Below are 24,396 nucleotides of genomic sequence, written 5' to 3'. Positions count from 1 at the left end.
CACACATGAATCAATTTTCAGACGAGAATATTCAGACGAAATATCTTTGTACATTCACTGAATGAAGGTTTGAAATTTTCACTTGTTTTTAAAATCAATGTAATTTCTGAACGAACACTGTTGGAAAATTCCTTTGACCAAGAAGTTTTCTATTTTCTAATTTTCCCGTCACTGTGGTTGAAAATGAATGCTGATTTGACCCCAATAACGATTAGAAAAATCGAACAAACGTTCTTAAAATTACATTCATTTTTGAAGGAAGACATTGCTTGTTTTTTTAAATCAAAAAATGTGATCTCCGAGTCTAATATTTACCAGATTCACCCTTTAATAGTATATCTCTCCTCTAATAGTATATACAGTATATATCCTCTAATAGTATATCACTCCTCTAATAGTATATATCCTCTAATAGTATATCTCTCCTCTAATAGTATATACAGTATACTGTTATTCTCAGAGTGGATTATTTTGTTCCCTAGCCATATAGCTGGATAGAGATTATATATATATATATATATATATATATATATATATATATATATATATATATATATATATATATATACACACACACATATACACACACACATCTGCACAGAGATATTTAAGAAACAAATTGCTTTTTTTTTTTAACTTTACATATTAAAAAAAAATTATGCACCACAATTTTTTTAAGGTTATTAATCGAAACAATCGGCCCAACTAATCAATTACTAAAATAATCATTAGTTGCAGACCAACGCCACAGTGCTACCCCAGCAGCCATAATTGGATTCTCAAGGTCCTTAAGCTCGGATCCAATACAAGAGATACCTAGGAACCCCCAGGCCGCCGCCCGTCACTCTGTGCCGCTTCCATGGATGTGTCCTCCTCCTGCAACATCATGCCGTTACACTTGTGACCAGGCTCCGGACCACCGGAAGCTCATGGCTGGCATCTAAATCAACTGCCAGGGTTCGGGGTCCTCGCTCGCTGCAGGACCCAGAACCAGAAGTGAAGCCCCACCCCCTCCGCACGGCAGACGTCCAGCCCTCCCTGGGCTTTTTCTGAAGAAGTGCTGTTACCAGCTTCCACTGCAGCCTGACCAGGGGCCCTTCATGCCTACACAGGTAGCTTCTAGACAGCCTTCCTAGGCTTAGGAGAGACAGAACTCCATAACCTGTTCCTCCTCCGGTGGAGGAGACACAAAAGACTGAGGAAGGGGGATGGCGACCTCCCTAAAAGACTTAACGATTTGTGTTTCCTGTCTCTGGGGGTGGAGCCTGTCTCTCTCCTGTGTTCTCCTGACGACTGGAGAAATGCATATTTGTTTTCAGGTAAAAATCATGCATTTATTGCTTTTTTTTTTCTTTGGAGCCTATAGAGCATTGCACTCGTGATCAGCAGTTACTGAAGTCCAGGAACAATCAATGAGCTATGAGAGTGCTCACCAGTGCCTTTGCAGTTCATTGAAAACTACAAACCATCTGCCATGGTAGAAGAGAGAACCTGTAGTTCCTTCATTCACAGAACCCTGTGAATGAATAGCGTGGTTGTGCAGGAGGAGCCCCGCACAGTGACACTGATTTTAAAACAATAGATGCAGGGAGATCCCCCGCCTGCTGCCATAGGTAGAGAGAGGTGAAAAACATGTTACATCCCAAATACAGGTGTAACATTTAACATGTTCAGAAAGGTAGTTATCCTTTGAGGGTTTAAAGTGCAGGGCCACCCTGAAAAAAAAAAATACATAAAAAATTTGAAAAAAAAATCATTAAAAAAAAATAATTTTTTTTTACTTACCAGAAATGCCTGTTGCTAGGCACATCATCCTAATCTGCCTCTTCCTCCTCCGTGAAGATCTTCTTTCTTCTCTTCTCCGTGCGGCGTCTTCTGGGTAATAGGTCGCACCGTGTTCTGGGAACTGTGTGTCCCAGAACACAGCGCATTCCATTCACAAAGCGATGCGCGACTCACGCATGCGCAGTAGGAAACGGGCAGTGAAGCCGCAAGGCTCCACTGCCTGTTTCCCTTACCCAAAATGGCGGCGCCGGGACCCGAGACCGAGGGACGGGTCAGCCTCGGGCGGCCAACATCACGGGCGCCCTGGACAGGTAAGTCTGCTTATTAAAAGTCAGCAGCTACAGTGTTTGCAGCTGCTGACTTTTATTTTATTTTTTTTACCAAAACCAGCCCTCCCCTTTAAGCTCAACCATTCAGAGAAAACAATGAGCAATAAACACAAAGCTTCCTCTGATTGGCTGAGCCAGAGAAACAGGTTGATGTCACAACCTGACTTTGGCTACATACAGTTTTTATAACACACACACACGTTAGTGAGGGACATGGTTCATTTGGGACAAGTTGGCCTAAACGACCTATGTAAAAGTATATGATAAGATGGAGATCAGCTTCAAAGTGTTTGTTACCCTTTAAAGTAGAGTTGTCCTAATACTAGTATCGGGACCTATACCAAGCATTTACGCAAGAACTTGTACTCGCACAAATGCTCCCGATGCCTATTCCGATATCTGGGAGAGGCGGCGCTACCGGAAGTCAGTGGGGGATCAACAGAAGTGACGCTCCGTTCCATCCCGACACCCATCTTGGTACACCCTGCACTCGGCCGCAGTAAGCCAGCAACGGACATCTTGTTACACCCATCTCATATAGTTCAGGCTGGTTGTAACAAGATGTCCGCTGCTGCTTTTATTTGGCCGAGTGCAAGAAGTACCAAGATGGATGTCGCAGGCAGCCTTTCTTCTCATGTAATTTTTGTTGGCTGCATTTCAGTGCATGTCCATCAGTGTCCATAAATGCCACCTATCAGTGCCCAATGCCCATAAGTGCTGCCTGTCAGTGCCACCCATCAGTGCCAGACAGTCGGTGCTGCATATCAGTGCCACCTAATCCTATCAGTGCTGCATGTTAGTGCTACCTAATCTGTACTGTGAATGTAATGTGTACTTGGAAAACTGTCACATGACATTAAAAAAAATAAAGTATCGGCGAGTACTTGAAAAAGGAGTATCGGTCAGGACAGCCCTACTTTAAAGCATATTATACAGCACAGTGCTTGTACTGTGTAATTTGGCCCCCTGTAACACCTGAAATACCTAGCCGACATTCCTCCCCCCTGTAAACTGACCATGGCTTAACATGGCTGCTGAACCCTGAACCCAGTTTACGTGCTTCCGTCATCTGCTCTTCTGTCCTCTGACCACCTGTCTCCCCTGTCTAATAAGCAATCGGTAAAGGTTTCATTCATGAAACCTTGTGTACTACTGTGATTGGTCACAGCTATCACATGGTGCCGGGCGTTGTACTTGGCCATGGTATTGTGTGATTGCTGTGACCAATCACAGAGCTCACACAGTAGTAAACAATGACATCATTGTATACTATTGCTCATGTGCTCGCTGTGATTGGTCACAGCAACCTCATGATACTGTGGACACAGCGGGTCACCGATCCCAACACTGTGTGCTCTAGAGAGTGAGCAAACGATGTGCAATAGTCTGATAGCAGCTGCACCTATCCACATGTACTTGCAATGGGGCGGTAGAGACAAGATGAGTGACCCAGAACACCAAATGTCTGCATTCAGGGCCACTCCTCTATATCTAACTACATGTGATCGCACTATGTGCGATTACATGCGGCTGCTGTCAGTCTGTCATTCATTTGTTCATCCAATCACAGGTGTGTGCAAACAGCTGCAGCCCCTCAGCCTGTACAAAACAATGACAAATTGCATCCAGGACAGGTTATCTGTTACTAATCGCTGGATGTCTGGATACATGTGAACAACCTCAGACAGCTGGGGCTCCTCTCGGCTTGTCATTGCTTTGTACAGGTTGAACAATCAAAGCGGTTTGCATACAATACAGTAGGAATTCACAGGTATAAGCCATCACAGCAAGAAGCCACCAAAGTGGCCAGCCAATTCTAACTGGCAAAGGAATCCCCCCCCCCTCCCAGATGCCCATATACAAGTGATGTGTGGCTGCAGGGTGGGGAATGCTTCTGGCGCTTATGTTTGGCTGTCCGCAGTGAAAGATTCCTAGTGAGTTGGCTCAGGCGGGTTCGGACTTGTGTCTGAACCCGCCTGGGCTTGCGAATGTAGCCTAAACAAACACCTGACCATACTTATTGCAGAAACATGCTTACTCCGTGTTCACGTATGTGTGTGTGGGTTTGTACAGGCAAAATGCACGTGCGCATGCATTTCAATAAGCTGCCATACCTGTGAGGAAAGAAGTCCCTGAACCTTTTTTTTGTACTGTTATTATTAACCACTTAACGTCTGCCCCATAGCAATTTTACTGCTACAAGGCGGCTCTCCTGTGCAGAATCATGTATACACACACGTGATTCCGCATTTCCACCTGCAGGTGGTGCGTGCTACCAGAAGGCCACATCAACTATGAATATTCACAGCAGAAGTCGATTTGCAGGTGCCAGGCACTCAATGTCCTCCAGCGGTGGCCCGTCCATTGAGGGCGCATGGGTGCAACCTCCTCTATCAGGCCACCCCTCCATATGGTTAATGGATAGATTCATGCATGACATGAATATATCCATGGCCGCTGTGGCCAACCCCTATTAATGCATCTGGCCCCTTTCAGGACTCTGGGAGTGTGAATTACAGGGGCGGGGGTGTTTTTTTTTTTTTTTTTTTAAGCATCTGATTAGAGCCATAGGCTCTAATAGGCTTCAAAATAGTGTGAATTTGGAGCACAAGGCATTGCGCTCAGAGCCCACCCATATGTGTTAGAAAAACAAATAGTCACTTTCCTAACACTGAATTGCCTCTCCGCCAATCAGGAAGCGCAGGTATGTTACCCGATTCCCAATTGGCTGAAAGGTCAGGCGATCCTATTGAACGCCTAGGAGGGGACGCATGGCATAAGCCGAAGGAAAGAAGATGCTCCCAGATGCCCACCGCAGCCTGTCCCCCTGGCCAGGGGGGGGGTTGGTGGTTGTTTTCTGCCCCCCCCCCCCCAAACAAAACCCCCACCAGCCACCACTGTCCAGCACCTGCCGATTGTCGGCAATACACAGAGAAATGAGATATGCAGATATGTAAACAAGGCATATCTCAGTTCTGATGGGGGGGAAGGGAGCGATCCTATGTCTCTGCAAAGCAGGGATTAGAATCCAACTCTTCCCTTAGTAAAAGCAGCAAAGTGTGTACCCAAAACCCAGGTAACCCTTTACTCGCCCCTTATGTTAACCCCTTCCCAGCCAGTGTCATTAGTACAGTGACAGTGCATATTTTTAGCACTGCTCACTGTATAAGGCCCCATTCACAACTCAGCATTTGTAGCTTGAAGCTCCAAACCGCTTGAAGAGAAAAAAAAAAAAAAAATTCTCTATGGAGTCGGTCCACATCTCCACTCCATGTCACCCGAAACTCAAAGTTCTGGAGCTTTTTTTTTTGCTCAATTCGGGTGTTTTTCAGCTTTTTACATTGGCGACCTCAGGTGTGAATGCAGCCTTAGGCCCCTTTCACACTTGTGTGACTTTTCCTGCGACGTCACATGACAAGTCATACCCCATGACTTTCAATGAGTACCATTCATATCTGTGTAACTTCAAGTCGCTCCGACTTCAAAGTAGTCCCTGTACCACTTTGGTCCGACTTTGACGCAAATTGAGGTCCATAGACCACAAGTTTACACAGGCATTCCCTAAAATAGCATAACTCTCAACTTTTTGAGATGGGAATGAGGGACACCTACTAGCAAAAGCATATAGGCATAGGACACGCCCCCTACCATGCCCCCTTAAAGGAGAATTAACCTAAAAAAAAAAAAAATTTGTTAAACCCACAAGGGCTTCTTTTTTACCACTACTATTCCTTTATATTGGCTTTTGAAAGTTACAAATGCAGCAATTTAGATTTTGGATGAAAGGTTTAGCACTGGGAAACACTTTTTGAAAGATAAAAAGTGCATTTTATATACAGCTATTTAGATCAGACCAAAATGAGGGACATTGCTCCAAATCAGGGACAGTCCCTCAAAATCAGGGACAGTCCCGAGGTATGAAATAGCCGCGAAATCGCAAGAAGAAAAAAAAAAATCCAAAGAAAAAAAAAAAAAAAAAAAAAAAAAAAAAAAAAAATCGCAGGACTTTGAAGTCGCAATAGCGTGAAAGGGGCCTTGGTGTCCGATTGTCCCGCAAAATATCACAGTCCCGCTATAAGTCGCCGATCGTCACAGTTACTAAAGAATAAAAATTCCATAAATACGTCCCTTCATCTGTAGACACTTTAAAGCTTGCATAAGCCAATCAATATACGCAGAATACATATTGGCCTAGATTTATAATTTTTTTTACGTTTTATAGCAGAAAGTAAAAAAAAAAAAAAAAAAAAAAAAAAAAAAAAAAAAAATGATAATATATATATATATATATATATATATATATATATATATATATATATATATATATATATATATATATATTTTTTTTTTTTTTTTTTTTCGCTCTTTTTTTTTTGTTTATAGCGCAAAAAAATAAAAACCGCAGAGGTGATCAGAAACCACCAAAAGAAATCTCTATTTGTGGAGAAAAATAACAAATTTTATGTGGGTAGTGTTGCACAACCGCACAATTGTCAATTAAAGTAGCACAGTGCAGCAAAACCCCCTATAAGCAGCCTGTGCCCATCATGGGTGCACTGAGCCATATACCATAATGCATTATGAATGTTTGTGAGCCCAGACCCGCTCCCCGCCTGACGTCACAGGACGAATAATCCCCCCACACAGGTGCTATAAGTACGTAGCTCCTCCCCTCCCTCTCATTACCGGTGCAGTCTCACGGGGGGCTCGCAGGTATTACACAGGACGTAGAATTCCGGCAGTCCCTCCATGTCCTCCGTATAGTTCCGCCTCTCCGCGTCCGAAAACAACTTCCCGCCAGATTATGCTGTTCAACTCCCAAAACACCCGCCACACACAAACCACGCCCACATCGTTCCATGCCGTTCTTGTTTCCGCCCACCTGCCCTATCAGCATCCACTGAGCTCTCTCTTAGGTACGCCTCTTTTTTGTAATGTGGGGAATGGAGAGCGGCGGTTGGCTGTCTGCTCTGTCAGCTGATCGCGGTGTGATTTCATTTTCCTGACAGTGGAATGGAAGAGGACAGAGTGTGTGCTGACTGTCAGAGGGATGGGAATGGCGCAAATCGCAGCGGACATCTCCTTCCTTCCTTTCTATACAATGATCACCAGCATGAAGCTCTGTGTGCTGTCCTGATATCATCTAACATCGTTTTGTTTTTTTGATTGCAGGTACAATTAACAGATTCAGCGCCGGAAGATTTGGCTGCTCGATGCCCAGGCCATTTTTTGCGATTCAGCACTGCATCGCTTTAACTGATAATTCCGCGATCGTGCGATGTTGCACCCAAACAAAATTGACGTCCTTCCCCCCCCCCCACACACAGAGCTTTCTTTTGTTGATGTTTGATCATCTCTGCGTTTTTTTGTTTTTGCACTATCAACAAAAAAATAGCAACAATTAAAAAAACAAAAAACAATATTGTACTTTTTGCTATAATAAATATCCCCATTTAAAAAAAAAAAAAAGCTATTTTCTTTTCTCAATTTAGGCCTATATGTATTCTTCTACCTAGTTTTGCTCAAAAGTTATAGTGTTTACAAAATAGGGGATATATTTATAGCATATATATATATATATATATATATATATATACACACACACACACATAATTTTTTTCTATTTATAAAAAAAAAAAATCGGGACTGCGACATTATGGGCAAACGCATCGTACAATTTCGACACATTTTCAGGACCATCGTCATTTATATAGCAATCGGTGCCAAAAAAATGCACTGATTACTGTAAAAATGTCACTGGCAGGGAAGGGGTTAACACTAGGGGGCGATCAAAGGGTTAACTGTTCAATGTGTGTGTGTGTTTCTAACTGTAGAGGAGGGGACTGACCTAGAAGAAAAGACAGATCGTGATTCACACACATGTCCCTGTTCTGCCTCTCGTGTCCGGCAGTCATCAGCACCCCCCTCAGTGCAGCATGCGCGTGCCTGCTATCCCGCTTAAAGTGGTTGTACACAATGTACAACCACTTTTACCTAAAAGTAAGCCTATATTAAGGCTTAACTGTAGGTGCTGGAAATATCTCCTAAACCTCCACGGTTTAGGAGATATTTATGAAAAAGCCGAGCACCAATGTCATCAGCGCATGCGCACTTTACAAAGGGCACGTCGTGCCGTTTCTAATAAGTGTCATGCCGTGACCGGCATCTCCCGTGACTCCAGTCAGTCATAGAACCGGAGGTTCGCAGCCCCTGAAGGAAGAGGGGCAAAGATGGACGTTCCCTGCTATTGGGGACAGCGGTGACATTGCAGGCTTCGGTTTCAGGTAGGTGACACATAATGGGCTACTATGCGATGCATAGTAGTCCATTATGCTTTACCTCTGCAGGGAAATAGAGAGGAAGTAAAACCCACCAGGGTTTACTTCCTCTTTAATTGAGCAGAGGTATAGATATGACGGCTTGCGGGATTGTGCTGACCTGCCGAAGTATGACAGCGGCTGGTCGGCAAGGCAAAACCTTTTTATTTGTTTTGGAGGGGAGATGGGTTAGAACTACTGTTGTGATTTGTTTATTTTATTTTTTTAACCGCTTGCCGACCAGCTTCCACAGTTTTACTACCGCAGAATGGCACGGGCAGGCGAACCGACGTTATGGTACACCGCTTCTTTGGGTGGCCACTAGGGGCGTCTGCCGGGCTCCCACGATCGCTCATGACATGCCGAGAACCGGGATCTCTGTGTGTAAACACAGATCCTGGTTCTCTGAGGGGAGAAGTGACAGATTGTCTGTTCGTACAAAGTATAAGCAGCGATCTGTCATCTCCCCCTAGTCAGTCCCATCCCCCCTTCAGTTAGAACACCCACTAGGGTACACAATTAACCCCTTGATCGCCCCCTAGTGTTAACCCCTTCACTGCCAGTGACATTTTTACAGTAATCTGCATTTTTATAGCAATGATCGCTGTATTAATACCAATGGACCCAAAAATGTGTCAAAATTATCCGATGTGTTTGCTATGATGTCGTAGTCACAATAAAAATCGCAGATCGCTGCCATTACGAGTAAAAAAAAAAAAAATGCTATAAATCTATCCCCTGCATTGTAGACGCTATAACTTTTGCGCAAACCAATCAATATACGTTTATTGTAATTTTTATTACCAAAAATATGTGGAAGCATGCATATCAGCCTAAAGTTTTTTTTTTTTTTTAAAAGGGATATTTATTATAGCAAAAAGTACAAAATATTGTGTTGCGTGTTTTTATTTATTTATTTATTTATTTATTTCAAAATTGTAGCTCTTATTTTGTTAAGCGCGAAAAATAAAAACCGCAGAGGCAATCTAATACCACCAAAAAAAGCTCTATTTGTGTGGAAAAAAAGAACATCAATTTTGTTTGGGTACAACATCGCACAATTGTCAGTTATAGTGACGCAGTGCTGAATCACAAAAAGTGCTCTGGTCAGGAAGGGGGTAAAATCTTCCAGGGCTGAAGTGGTTAAATCAGGTCTACTGTTATTGATTTTATATTCAAACAATACAAAACACACATACAACCCATGTACATATTGGTATTCGCAACAATCATATATTTCAAAAATTACTTTCCGACCTGCCACCATCATTGTTTGGCTCGTTTCCACGAATCACCATCGTACGTAGGCTCGGGAACTATATTTTGTTGGCCAGCGGGGGAGCCAATCGTCCGCCGGTCACCTGCAATCGTTCCCCGCAGTGAAAGAATGGGGATCTGGCTGTGTAAACAAGGCAAATCTCCATTCCAACAGGGAAGATCACACAGATCTTGTCTTTCTGCTATGCAGGAAGGCAGATCTGTGTGTTTCCCCAGGGAGCCCATCCCTCATACAGTTAGAAAACACCTGAAGGGAACACATTTAACCCCTTGATCGACCCTGATGTTAACCCCATCCCTGTCAGTGCATATTTTTAGCACTGATTACTGTAATAATGTGACTGGTTCCCACAAAAGTGTCAGGTGTCAGATCTGTCCGCCACAATGTCGGAGTCCCGCTAAAAATCGTAGATCACCACCATTACTAGTAAAAAAAAAAAAAAAATGCCATAAATCTATTCCCTATTTTATAGAGGCTATTACTTTTATGCAAACCAATCACTACACGCTTATTCCATTTTTTTTTTACCAGATATATGTAGCAGAATATAGATCAGCCTAAACTGAGAAAGAAATTTGTTTTATACATATATATATATATATATATATATAATTTTTTTGGGGCATATTTATTATAGCAAAAAGTTTGTCTTTATTTGTTTATAGTGCAAAAAATAAAAAAGGAGAATAAAAAAGAGGTGATCAAATACTACCAAAAGAAAGCTCTATTTGTGGGAAAAAAAGGACATACATTTTTGTTTGGGTACATCATCGCACGACCGCGCAATTGTTAGTTAAAGTGGCACAGTGCCGTATCGCAAAAAATGGCCTGGTCATCAAGGGGGTAAATCCTCCCGGTCCTTAAGTGGTTAAATAAACGAAACAACACAAAAACTCTGTTTTTTAGATCAACAGGTAAATGTGGATGCACACACTGGAAGGATGCCAAAATCTTTATTGTAGTGATCCACAAACATAAAAGCATATACTGCACAGCGAGCACCAGGAGATAAAAAATGTTAATGCATTTCACGCAGATAACCGCTTAATCATGTGATCAAGCTATTATCTGCATGAAACGCATTAACATTTTTATCTCTTGGTGCTCGCTGTGCTGTATATGATTTTATTTGTGGATCACTACTATAAAGATATTGGCATCCTAACAGAGTATGCAGCCATTCATCCATTTTTACCTGTTCATCTCGGAGGTGAGCCGGGCAGGCACATGCGCTTTGGAAGCAACACTAGACTTGCAGCACTCACACCTTGAGCGGTGTTTCCTCATCATTGGACCTTTCAGTTTTTATTACTGTCTGTCTCCCCGTTACCCCCTGTTCACATGGGGCTGATTTTACATGCCAAATCGGAGCCTATTGCAGGCAACGGCACCATCCGATTCCCAAAAGTAGTCCCTGCATTACTTTTGGAGGCGATTTCAAAAGACATCAGTGCATGACCCCGCACAGATGTCTTTCAAATCGCCTCTAAACTCGCACTGAAATGCAGGTTTGAAATCGTGCATGATTTCAAACCCGCCCTGAGCCTAGGATCACATTGGAGCGATTTGTCATGCAATTTGAGAGATCAAATCGCAAAACAAGTCGCAGCCTATTGGCGGCAATGGCATTGTTCCAATTGGTGTGACACAGATTTTGTGGTGCCGCGCCGATTTGCAAAAGTAGTTCCTGCACTACTTTTGCCGATTTCAGGTGCAACGTCAATAGACATCTGTGTATGACTCCACACCGATGTCTATCATGTAGCACCTGAAATCGCTCTGACCTTGCTACTTTGAAATCGCGCTGCTTCAAGTGAAGCAGCGCAATTTCAAAGTATCATCAATGTGAACCAAGGCTTAGTTGTGAACAAGGGCTAAGGAAGCCCTTGTTTGGAGCAAAGGAACTCTGTAGAGACATCCCGGCTGGTCCTTTTGATGGGGTTTCATTCATTGGTTAGACTGAATCTACATCTGGCTATTCTTTTGGAGCTGTATGCCCTTTCTCTGTTTGGAAACTCCAGTGCTGTGAACATCTTTTTCATCATATATGTCTGTAAGATGATGCTACAATCTCTTTGGAGCATTGTCTGCATATTGACTTAAGGATTGATTTCATCTTCTTTGTTGCCCACCCTGCGATCCCCATTGTTGGACTTGATGCTCCCCTTTTATGAACAAACAGGACTCTGATCAATTTGTTTCTCATATACATCAGTGGTCATCAACGCTGTCCTCGGGGCCCACTAACATGTTTTATGTATTACCTTGGGGAGATGCAGACTAGAATACTGCAATCACTGAGCAGCAAATGATATCACCTGTGATGTATTTAGGTTATCTTGCAAACCTGGCCTGTGAGTGGACCCTGAGGACAGGGTTGATGACCACTGATATACATGATGGCCAATATATTGCCTTACAGTTCCTGAAGAAGCAATTGGTGAAACATGTTGAGCCAACAGGCATTTATATAGCTTTATCGAGCTCTTTGTGCACTGTATTGTTTGTTATCATGTTGTGATAATTTTATATATGTTTGTTTGTTTGCATATGAGAGTCAACATTTGTTTACGCCTTTTTTACATTTTTCTATTAATAAAATGTTTCATATTTTTTATTAAATGGTTGTTATATCTGTGGCACCATAAAAATCCCCCTTTTCCAGTTCTCTTAATATAAGGGCTAAGGGAGATCCACTCTCTCTTTTTGTCCTGTTTTCCATTATCATTGAGCATGGTAAAAGAAAATCTCAAATTTTGGGCTGTCTTCAGAACAAGATAGGGGGCATCTTGCAATGATAACATATAAATATACACAGTAAGTGGTCTATATAGTGAACTTGGTGTAGATTTATTCATTTTCAGGTAATTACAGAGGACAAAGAGCACCCTTTACGTCTGGGGAAAATAAATGCTTCTTCACATCTGTGAAAATTTTGAATAGTCTACCTCAAGAACTGGCTCTGGTCTACTCTGTAGATTGTTTAAAGGGTAAATTCACCTTTACAAAAAATCTGTAAACTGGGGCAGCACTAGGTGGGTGCTTGGGGGGGCTCAAGCCCCCCCAAAAATTCTTTAAGCACCCCCAAAATCCACATGGTAGTATTTGCAGATGTTAGTGTTTTTTTTCCTTGCCTGCACATTCTCTAATGCTGCCTGGAAGCTGGGGACTCTTTTTTTTTTTTTTTTTTTTTCTTGTGGAAGGATACAGCAGCTACAGCTGCAGAAGCTGATGATCTTTAGCTAGACCAGATGCAGGCTATTTTCAGAGGCGGATGGATATCCACCCCTCTGTTGCCTCCTCAGCCAATGGTAAAGACTGTACCCGCCCCTTTCCCCAGCCCGCCTTCTTTGATTTCTGAGAAGAGGAGATGTGAGCAGCTGGAGGGAGAGGAGAGAGAGAGGAGAGAACACAGCCTGCTATGGGGGACACATTCTTCAGCCCCAGAACTGAGAAACAATGAGTTGTTTGCCTGCACTGCTGCCAGCATGGAGAGTACAAGCTGGTCTCTACAGTGTGAGAAGTATAGCTGAGGAGAACAAGACCATTTATCCATCCATCCTGTATTCTGACACCTGCATTCCTCTCCGCCAGCGCAAGTTATGGTTCTTACAGAGACTCTGACATGAAGGAAATGCAGGATTTCTGAATTATCCATCTATCCATCCATTCACTCATCTATCTACTCATCCATCCATCTATCCATCCATTCACTCATCTATCTACTCACCCATCTATCCATTCATTCATCCATCCACTTACTCATCCATCCATTCACTTACCCATCCTTCTAACCATTGATTCATCCATCTATCCATTCATTCACTCACTCATCCATCTATCCATTCACTTATCCATTCATTCATTCATCTATCCAGCCATCCATTCATTCGTCTATCCATTCCTTCACTCAGCCATCCATCTATCTATCCAGCCATCCATTCATTCATCCATACGACCATCTATTCCTCATTGCTGCTGTCACAATACAAGAAGAATGGATTGAAAAATGAAAGGATATTCTGATGGCATTATACTAACCCTAAATTTTCCTCACTTTAGTAACAAGACAGAGCTTTTGTATATAGCGAACTCCTGAACCCCACATTGTGTGCGCAGCGCACTCCTGAACCCTGCATTGTTTGAGCAGCGCACTCCTGAACCCTGCATTGTGTGTGCAGCGCACTCCTGAACCCTGCATTGTGTGTTCAGCGCACTCCTGAACCCTGCATTGTGTGTGCAGCGCACTCCTGAACCCTGCATTGTGTGTTCAGCGCACTCCTGAACCCTGCATTGTGTGTTCAGCGCACTCCTGAACCCCACATTGTGTGTTCAGCGCACTCCTGAACCCTGCATTGTTTGAGCAGCGCACTCCTGAACCCTGCATTGTGTGTTCAGCGCACTCCTGAACCCTGCATTGTGTGTTCAGCGCACTCCTGAACCCTGCATTGTGTGTTCAGCGCACTCCTGAACCCTGCATTGTGTGTTCAGCGCACTCCTGAACCCCACATTGTGTGTTCAGCGCACTCCTGAACCCTGCATTGTGTGTTCAGCGCACTCCTGAACCCTGCATTGTGTGTTCAGCGCACTCCTGAACCCCACATTGTGTGTTCAGCGCACTCCTGAACCCCGCATTGTGTGTTCAGCGTACTCCTGATCCCCGCATTGTGTGTGCGCGTAGCACTCTCCTAATTCCTGTATTATGTGTGCACGTTGCACACTCCTGAACCTTGCATTGTTTGGGTAGCACACTCCTGAACCCTGCATTGTGTGTGTACCATGCATTCCCCATACACCCCCTATACTCACAGCATACTCCATGCATTCTGTATACACCCCCTATACTCGCAGCACACTCCATGCATTTCACATACACCCCTTATACTCACAGTACACCCCATACACCCCCTATACTCGCTGCACACTCCATGCCTTTCCCACACACCCCCTATACTCTCAGCACACTCCATGCATTCCCCACACACACCCTATGCTTGCTGCACACTCCATGCATTCCCCACACACCCCCTATGCTCTTTGCACACTCCATGCATTCCCCAAACACCCCATATGCTCGCTGCATACTCCATGCATTTCCCATACACCTATACTGGTTGCACACTACCAAAATGATTTTCAATGCCAGAGCAAGAAATGACCCCTCAGCTCTCAAGTGCCCACGTGAGTCTTTTTTTTTTTCTGTACTTTGCTTCAGGGAAGGGAGAACCATCTTCTGCAGCAGCCTGGACAGTCACAGCCCCTTGGTTTGGTGCAGGCAGTGAAAGAAACAGAGGAAAGCATTCCCTATATACTGTATGTTCTGTATATTTACACACCGGGAGGCTGTTACAAAATGCTCACAACCCATGGACCACGATCTACCAGTCGATCACATCAAGGTGACTGGTAGATTGGTCCTGGGCATGCCGACCTTTTGTCACTGATTGTGGATGAAGGCGGCGGCTGGCCACAGAACAAGAAAAGCAGGGCAGGAGGGAGCAGGCAGCCTCGGGGGCATCAAACCTGCCTCAGGAGCCAATGCCTTGTCCATAATTCTGGCTACAATGTCAGGTAGAGTGATATTAATAGCACTCGGCCTCTCATTCTTGGTAGCGGGATCTACAGCAGCTGGAAGTTCTGCAAGAAGTTAAGGCCAGTGTTATTGTGAACAACGCTGAATAGCAAAGCCGGCCACGGTGGAGAAAAAAAATCACTTTCATCCATCCTTAGCTTGGTGAAGGAGTGCGGCTGCCTCGTCATCGCAGCCCGTACGATCAGGAAACGCGTCGCTTGCCACTGACGACATCTCCCCTCGCCTTTCTACCACAGCGCTCCAGGCCTCGTTTTGAGTGAGTTTTTTCTCCACCGCGGCCGGTGTTCTGCCTAATAGAGTCCGGCCATCGATATGTGTCCGTTCCGTACTGCGCATGCGCAGTACGGAGCAGACGAAGCTTCGGAAAATCTCCGAAGCTGAACGGCGCCTGCGCCGTGAGTGGAGGAGGTAGCCCCACTATCCAAGCGGACATAGGGTTTAGAATTTTAGAGGGCCCCTCGCGGGCGAGCTTCGCTCGCCACGCTTCGGGCTCGGCCTCGCTGCGCTCGGCTCTTTTTTATTCTAACTCTATGTCCACTTGGATAGTGGGGATAGAACCTGGACTCACGGCGCAGGCGCCGTTCGTCCTCGGCAATTTTCGGAATCTGTGCTCCTGTGTACTGCGCATGCGCAGTACGCAGAGGACAGCATCTGATAGAGGACCCTAATTGACAAGACACCGGCTTTACTATTCAGCGGTGTTCACACTACATGGCCAGGTGCCAAGTGAGCAGGAGGATGCTTTTGATATGCTTACTGTCAACTTCATAAATGTGAGTTGCCTGTATATGTAATGTGCAAATAAACTGTTTTATACGTCTACACCCAGAGGAGTCCCTCTCTTTGTGCTTTTGTTGTAGAATCTTGGAACTTGGTTTTCAGTTCCCCCTGGAGTCAGCTCTGCTTGTGGAGCTCACCTCATCATCTCTTCCCTTCTTTTTGGACTTTAGTAATAATTTCTTATTATTATGGAAAAATGTTTTTTGCCTTAAAGGGGTGTTTATAGAATAGCAGAATAGAGCAACAGTATATAAACTGTGTATCTCACACGTACAGATATACAGAAAATGCTATTCAAAAAAACATTTTTTTGCCCTAAATTATTTTATTTTTTGAATAGCACAATACAAGAACAGTATCTAAAGTGTGTATCTCACACATACAGATATGCAGGAAACACTGTAAAATATTTATTTTGGCCCTAAATGGGTGTTTTTTGAATAGCAGACTAGAGCAACAGTATTTAAACGGTGCATCTCACATGTACAGATATGCAGAAAATGTTATTCAAAAATAAAAATGTTTTTTGCCCTAAATTATTTTATTTTTTGAATAGCACAATAGAAGAACAGTATCTAAAGTGTGTATCTCACATGTGCAGATATGCAGAAAACACTGTAAAATATATTTTTTGCCCTAAATGGGTGTTTTTAGGGTAGCAGAATAGAGCAACAGTATCTAAAAGGTGTATCACAGTAACATATGCAGTGCTGGTGCACTGAGCTTGCATAAAATGCTGCCGACGCCAACCTAACTAGCAGACGGATAAAAGTTATATTTTCTCTGGCACTGGACTCAGGGCAGTGTAAAAAGATTGTGCACTGCACCCACACAAATAAATCAAGGTAGATCGTTGAGTAATTCGATTTCTGAAGCAGGACTCCTATCTAATTCTCTCCCTCAAAGCAGCAGCAGCAACCTTTGCCTACACTATCTAAAGCAGAGTGGCGTGCTGTGCTATGTGCCTCTAGCTTATATAGAGGCTGGGTCACATGCTGCACTGGCCAATCACAGCCATGCCATTAGTAGGCATGGCTGTGATGGTTTCTAAGTGCACAGGAGTTAAATGAATGTTAATTGGCTGCCCTGCAGCTGTTAAAAAAGCGCCATTACATTACCGAACCCGAACATACAGTAAATTGTTTGGGTCCGGGAACCAAAAACTCAAAAGTCCAGTACAAACCCAAACTTTACAGTTTGGGTTCGCTCAGCCCTAGTCCAGTGATTTGAAATCCTCCTGGATTTCTCTCCTCTCGCGCTAATTGGACGGGCTTGACAGAGTCTGACTCTGACTCAGACTATCCATGTGAAGGTGCTGACCAATTAGAATGCCTTCTATCCGTACGGAGATGCATATAGGAGATTAAGCATTTATTTCTGAATACTACTAATAAACTGAATACTAATATTTAGAAGTAATAAGGCCAGGGGTAAATGATCCAGGGAATATCCAATTGCCTCCTGTGGGATCAGGAAATCTGTGGGTATAGGATAGTGTATATGGAGGTTTTCTATATTTTTTTTTTTGGTAGAGCTAAATGGACCAGTGTCTTTTTTTCAGGCTGATTATGTAAGACTAGTTCTGGTGACAACTAGGGATTTCCTCTCACTTCCTGTTTTGTCTATGGGACAGGAAGTGAAGGAAAATCTCCCCAATGGGACACAGGTGGCAAAAACAATCTGACAGGGGTTATAACTCTCCCTTACTCTATCCAAAGTAACAAAAAAAGTTTTGTGCTTAGTTCTACTTGAAGGCAATGGTGATGTAGCAGAAACACTCTCCGCTGCTCAAACCCAGGTATCCTTGACTTGATGGGCAGACAGACGGTGCTCATAAGGGGCTCCTGTTAGCCATTCACCTTCACACAAAAGTAACAGAGCTGCACACATCCTCAGGCTCATGTAATTATCAATCATGGTAAAAGAGCTACATGATCAATCTCAACGCTAATTTGTTTCTCTGCCCTAAATGAGACATAGCCCCTGGCCTCAAAGATGCTCCCTGGGAAGGCAACATCCCCAGTCCTTTCAATGAGATCTCATCTCAAAAAAATAAAAATACTTACTGTAATTTTCAATATCTGGTATCAGTCTATGGTAGCATACAGTACTACTAGTAAAATGGAAATGTGTAAAAAAAAATTTAGTTTTTCTTTCCTGGAGCCAACCCAGGACAGCATACTACCGCATGTATGCGATCAAATAAATATTGAAATACTGCACGCTGCTATGTTCTATGAGCAAAAAATGTGCAAAAACCTACTATAAGGTGCTAATGAATTGTGAATGGCTCACACCTTTCACACTCTATCATCATGTGAACAAAACTTATATAGACTCCAATATCCACACTGTACCTAAAAACCTTGTACACATGATAGGATTGTTGGCCAACAAAACCGTGGAATTTTTTCCGAAAGGCGTTGGCCCAAAGTTGTCTTGCATACACACGGCCACACAATTGTTGGCCAACAAATACGAACATAGTGACGTACTACTTCATTTTTCAGCTCTTTAGCGCCACCCTTTGGGCTCCTTCTGTTAATTTTGTGTTAGTAGAAGTTTGGTGAGTGTTGATTCACGCTTTTCTTTTCGCGATTTTCATTTATCGCTTTTCAGTTCGCGTTTTTCATTTTGTGCTTTTCAGTTCGGTTCTGAACGGCTGTTCGTCAACCAGACATGTTGCAGAATCGGAGGAGATAGCGTGTTATTTATTATTGGCCTTGGAGTTATTGCTTTGACATTATTTTTTGGTTGAATAATGATTTGATTTCGTATATTTTCTATATTTTTGGATACATAGAATTCACTTTTTGGTTAAATTCTATTGACAGCATGTCTAATTTTAGTTTTTGTTTTCTTTTTTTAATGCACAATAAAAAAAATTGTGTAGAATAATACTTGGCTATGTGTTTTACTTCAAATGACAGTTTGGGAGTAGGCAACCAACATAGTATCTTTGATCTTAAAAAACTACGGGATAATGGTGTTGTGTTAACTTGCCCAAATTAAAAAAAAAAAGAAAAAAAGCATAATAATATTATTCTTAATATCACTAGAAAAAAAAAAGCCTTTTAAAATTCGTTTGCAATAACTCCATCAGTATCACCAGCAAAGTGGCTTCATTATTATCCCATTATAGAAGAAGAGAATATGCTCTGCATTTTGAGATTGCATAATTTGCCACGTCACGAATGTTAATTCTCCATTACGAACACTAGTTTACAAGACCGACCACTTCTGGCTCGTCCTTGCTTCCGAGCATGCGTGTTTGTACTTTGGACTTTTGTCCGACGGACTTGTGAACACACATTTGTCTGTGCAAAATGTATAAACCTGCCATCCAACATTTGTCCACGGAAAGTTGGCCAACAATTGTCTGATGGAGCATACACACAGTTGGATTTTCTGCCAACAGGCTGTCATCACACATTTCCCGTCAAAAAATCCGATCATATGTACGAGGCTTAACAATGTGGTGCTCTGATGGTACATTAATTCCTTCACTAGTGTCCATATCAAAATTATAATGTATACAAACATGATAGTAATAAAGAGACTACTCAATCACAAAAATTTCAAGAAAGTTCAATGTCCTTTAGTGTCACCCCCAGTAACACTCTCTATATAGTGCAATCCACTGTTATCCAAAGTGCTTCACGTAGTGCTCAAAAACCTCCACCGGGTGTGCTCACACCTGGAATCATTGATTACTGGTATATGCTCTCATGTGTTCAAAGCATTTAGAATTTAAATTATTTTCCTAATTCGGATAATTCATTTTGTTATTTATTTTGGGATTTGAAATTCGTTACTATTGTTTCAGATACATCCGAATCTCCGAAATAATGGAAATGTTGTCAGAATTTAGATTCATAACTAAACGAATCACACATGTCTATTTGTTACTGCTACAGAAATATACTTAAAACAGACTTGAAAGTCCTTATGACGCTTACCCAATTTGGTTTACGATAGTGGGTTTGTGGTGTAAGGGGGGGACAGGATTTGCTGCTAGTAGAAATGGTAAACATGCACAAAGCAGAGACTGAGCAGACTTGTCCTGAATTTTATTCTGCAATGCAGCAAACAAACCCTTGTTCTGTCGCACTCACCTCTTTTGAGATCCAGCGCTGGTTCTCCTATTTGGCATATTACCGCAGGCGCTTCTGGGTTTCATCTGGTGCTTTGCAGAAAATTAGTATACAGCGCTCTTGATTGCAGCGGCTTTAAATTGCAAAGCGACACATGGGTTACAATTCAAGCACTGCATTGCTACGCCTAAGCCAAGCACCCTACACTGCTAAAGTTTTGCCTTCGTCCTCCTGCCCCCAGTGTATACCATGGATACAGCTTCAGTCTCCTCTGTGCCTCCTGAGTCCCAGTGTTCTTCAGACTCCCAATGCATCCTCATTGCCTGCCATCAGACCAGTGTGTTTCCACCATGCATCATCAGCTATCAGCGTCCACAGTATCTCTGCCCCTCCACTGCACCCCTATACAACCTATAACTCTAGCGCACCCGGTGTCACTTAGTGACTCCAGGGTGCCCTGCGATTTATAGTGATTCCCAACGCACCTCTGTGCAGCCCTGTGACTCCAACATACCCTGTGTCATTTAGTGACTCCTATGTGATCCCATGATTCCAAGTGCAACTCAAAGGCATCCTGTGTCATCAACTTACTCCAGTGGTCCCCTGTGCACCTACTGTATGTGACTCCAAGTGAACCCGGAGCATCTTGACCGTGTCATCTAATGACTCCAGTGCATCCTGTGCCATCTAGTGACTCCTCATGACACCTAAGTCTACCTAAAGCCGCGTACACACGGGCGGACTGTATGGCCTACTTAGTCCGTCATACAATCCGACGGACAGTCCGTCCTGAAGTCCGCTGAAGCCCACACACGAGCGGACTGTCTGCTGAAATGTGTTTCGACTGACTAAGTAGGCCATACAGTCCGCCCGTGTGTACGCGGCTTTAGTCTTCATACAGCCTCCAATATGCTTCTGCACCATCTGAACGGTCCTTTTATTAGTGGATATAGACCTCAGTCACTCAGACCAGGAACCAATTAACCTCAGTCATCAACCAATTTGAATTAACGTGTGTCTCAAACATTCCATGCTCAGGATAACAGACAAGTCAAGGTGACATGCCATTTCTACATTTAATCAGCTCTCAGTGACCAAACCTCTTGCCAATCATACCCTCCTCCTGCTCAGTCATCTGTGACATTTGTGGCCTCCACACTTCACTTACTTCCTCCTTCACATTTCTCAAAGGATCCCAAGGGTTATTACAGGTTTAGAAATCAGTGTAGTGTTTAAGCTGAAGCCACAGAAGTTTCCTACACACCATGCTAAAGTGGCCTATTTAACTTCCCCACTCTCTGGGAAGGCTTTGACCTTGGCATCCCTGCTCTGAGAAAAAAGGCAACCTTGTGGCTAACAACATTGCTGCTTTTCTGTCACTCTTCCAATCAATGCTTGATGAACCTTCTCGAGCCTCCACCGCAGCATGTGCCCTTCTACACTTCAGCCAAGGATCAATTACTGAATGACTGAAGTTTCAAACTCTCAGAGCTTAACTTGCCTAAAATAATGAAGCCACCTTTTGGCAGGGTTTGTCTGAGCGAATTAAAGATGAACTGACTAGGTGTGATATTCCTACTGTTTTTGATGACCTGGCTACCCTGGTTATACAGACATTCACTTTTAAGAGGGCTCCCAAGAGAGGTCTTGCCTATTTCATCTCCCCTAGAGGAGGCTTTGCAACTTGGTTGCTCACGACTATCCCAAGAAGTAATGTTCCAATGTCAGTCCCAAGGGCCTTGATATTTACTGTGGACAAAAAAGAACACTTTATTCTCAATGTCTACAGTCATTGGGAACATTTCAACAGCTAGCATGCCTATACAGAGCAATGCTAGACTGCTCTTCTCTCCCCTCCTCATAATTGCCAACACTTCCACTGCAGCTGCACCTTGACAAGTCCACTGTCACCTTGGAAACCCTCATAGATTTGGAAGCATCTGGCAACTCAATTTCTGTGTACCTCATCTGTAAGTTTTCCTGGTCTCTCGAGCCTCCCTTCAATCCCTTTGAAACTCCACAGTAGATGGCACTATCTTTTCCAGTGAGCCCATCTCATCTCAAACTGTGCCCGTTGGTATGCTTTACCACAATTCTCATTTCTTTCTCATTAAGAAAATGAGGCCTTCCCTGGCTCCAACTACACTACCCAGTATTGGATTGGTCCTTTTCTAAGTTAATGGTCTAAAGGGTCCTCCTGTCATTCAGTGTGCTTTACTAAAGACTTGCTAGCCAAGCCTCTTCAATTGCTATTTTTGAGGTAAATTCATTACTTCTATCTTATTACCTGGATTACCAAAATGTCTTCTCCAAGTGCAATGCAGATCAGTTCCCACCACATCGTCCCTTTGATTGCACGATCAGCCTATTTCTGAACTATACTCCCCTTGGAGGACATGGACTGTATAACCTTGTTGTCTCCCAAGACCATGTCATACAATACAAAAGGGCTTTATTAGCAAATCTTCTTCTGAGGAAGGATTCTTCTTTGTATAAAAGAAAGACAGCCCTCTCCGCCTCTGGATTGATTACAATGGCATTAATGACATCACTCTCAAAAAATGCAACTTGCTGCCCCTTTCTGAGGACATTGTTGATCACCTCTATGGAACTCAAGTATTGGCTAAACTTAATCTATGATGTGCTTATAATTTAACTTGCATCAAAGAAGAATACTAGGGATGGTCACTATGAATACCTAATAATGCTCCTGCAGTCTTCCAGCACTTTGTTAACAAAATTGTCACATACTTTGGTCGAAGTCGAGTTGAAGAGAGATATTAACTTTACTTAATCTTACACTATGGAGGCAGTAACAGAGCATAGCGGGATAAGGTGTGGTATATGTACCTGCATGGGGTCCAAACACAGTGGTTGTTCAGAAAACAGTCTTGAGTCTGCTAAATGCTGAAGATGCTAAGACCAGATCAAGCGCAAAAAGCTGAAGAAGGTAAGGCTCTGAATTCTACAGATGCAGGTTGTATTCAGGACGAGCAGAGGTCAGCAACAGCCAAGCAGCAGAGGTACTGATTCAGTTGGCAGTAGCAGGATCAAAGTCCAGGCCAAGGTCAGTACCAGACTGGTAGCAGAGCTGCCAGTCTTCCATATCAGACTCAATCCTTTGTTCCCCTAATCATGTGTAAGTAAGAAACCTTGGTGACACACAAATACTGCCCCCAATCCTACCAGCCAGTGGCTCCCACTGGTTAACATACCAGATCTCTGACTATAAAACTTTACATTTATTATTTATATTTAAAAATGATCAGAACCCAATAGTAAAACTCCATTGCTGATAGTTTCTGCTGTTGTTTTCACAGTGTTTTTTTTTTTTTAGAATGCATTAAGAATGCATAGAATGCATTAAGGTAAAAAATTAAAGCTTTACAACTACTTTAATTTTTTTTTCGCATTTTCCGAAAACTTGGGGCAGAAAAAGGAAATCTTCCAAAGATTCTTTATGCCTCTTATAAAATACCTTGGGGTGTCTGTTTACTAAAACACTATGATTTTGTGGATGTTTCATCTGTCCTGGCACTCCAGGGCCTTCAAACATGTGATAGGTAGTCATGAAATTAGATGCCTAATTTATGCCCCTTGAAAGCTTGAAGGCATTCCTTGGATTTTAGGCATCTCTATGTGGTTAGGCTGCAAAAGGTCTCACAAATGTGGTATGTCCATTCACGGGAAGAGTAACAGACTGTGGTTTAAGGTGTAAATCTAAGTATGCAAGCACCTATAATTATTTAGATATCAGTGCACACCCTAATGGGCCGTACACACAATCCAAAAATCGAACGACAGATCATCCATTTTTTTTTTTCAATGCTAGTCCCATATCGAAAATGGAGAGGTTACAGTTATGAAAATTCTCGTATGCCAGAATAAAAAATCAGAAGTGATGTAATAGTGTATTTAATGATCCGATTAACGCACGATCGCTTTGAAAAAGCTGTATTTTTTGTACGATTTTAAGATCGTGATTATGGGGCATTAGGGATCGCTACAATTGCTGATCGCTAATACTACAATTGTTCTGTGTAAATCTTAGTATGCCCATGCTGTGTGTCAGAAATATTATTAATATATCTTAATTGACAGCTGTGTTTAAAAGAATATGCATTTTGATTTTCCTATCTTCATTTTAAAAAAACTGGTGTTTTAAAGTATAGAGAAAAAGCAGTACTAATAACCCGTGCACAATCCTGTATGTTTTCAT

At 42.9% G+C, this 24,396-nt stretch overlaps 1 protein-coding gene across 1 annotated transcript in view; it reads right to left on the bottom strand.

The window, feature by feature from the left end:
• The window catches only part of LOC143959438 (kelch domain-containing protein 2-like), a 56,346-nt gene extending 49,389 nt beyond the window's left edge, over positions 1 to 6,957 (bottom strand). Inside the window, exon 1 of the mRNA XM_077468085.1 lies at positions 6,801 to 6,957. Within this exon, the coding sequence (XP_077324211.1) occupies positions 6,801 to 6,865 (65 nt within the window). The 5' untranslated portion in view covers positions 6,866 to 6,957. The remainder of the gene's footprint in view (positions 1 to 6,800) is intronic.
• Positions 6,958 to 24,396: the final 17,439 nt, after the last annotated feature.

This window comes from Lithobates pipiens, unplaced genomic scaffold, assembly GCF_037356315.1.
Source record: "Lithobates pipiens isolate NorthernLeopardFrog02 unplaced genomic scaffold, aLitPip1_a1.2 Scaffold_75, whole genome shotgun sequence".
Lineage (NCBI taxonomy): Eukaryota > Metazoa > Chordata > Amphibia > Anura > Ranidae > Lithobates > Lithobates pipiens.
This window is presented reverse-complemented; position numbering and strand designations above follow the sequence as displayed.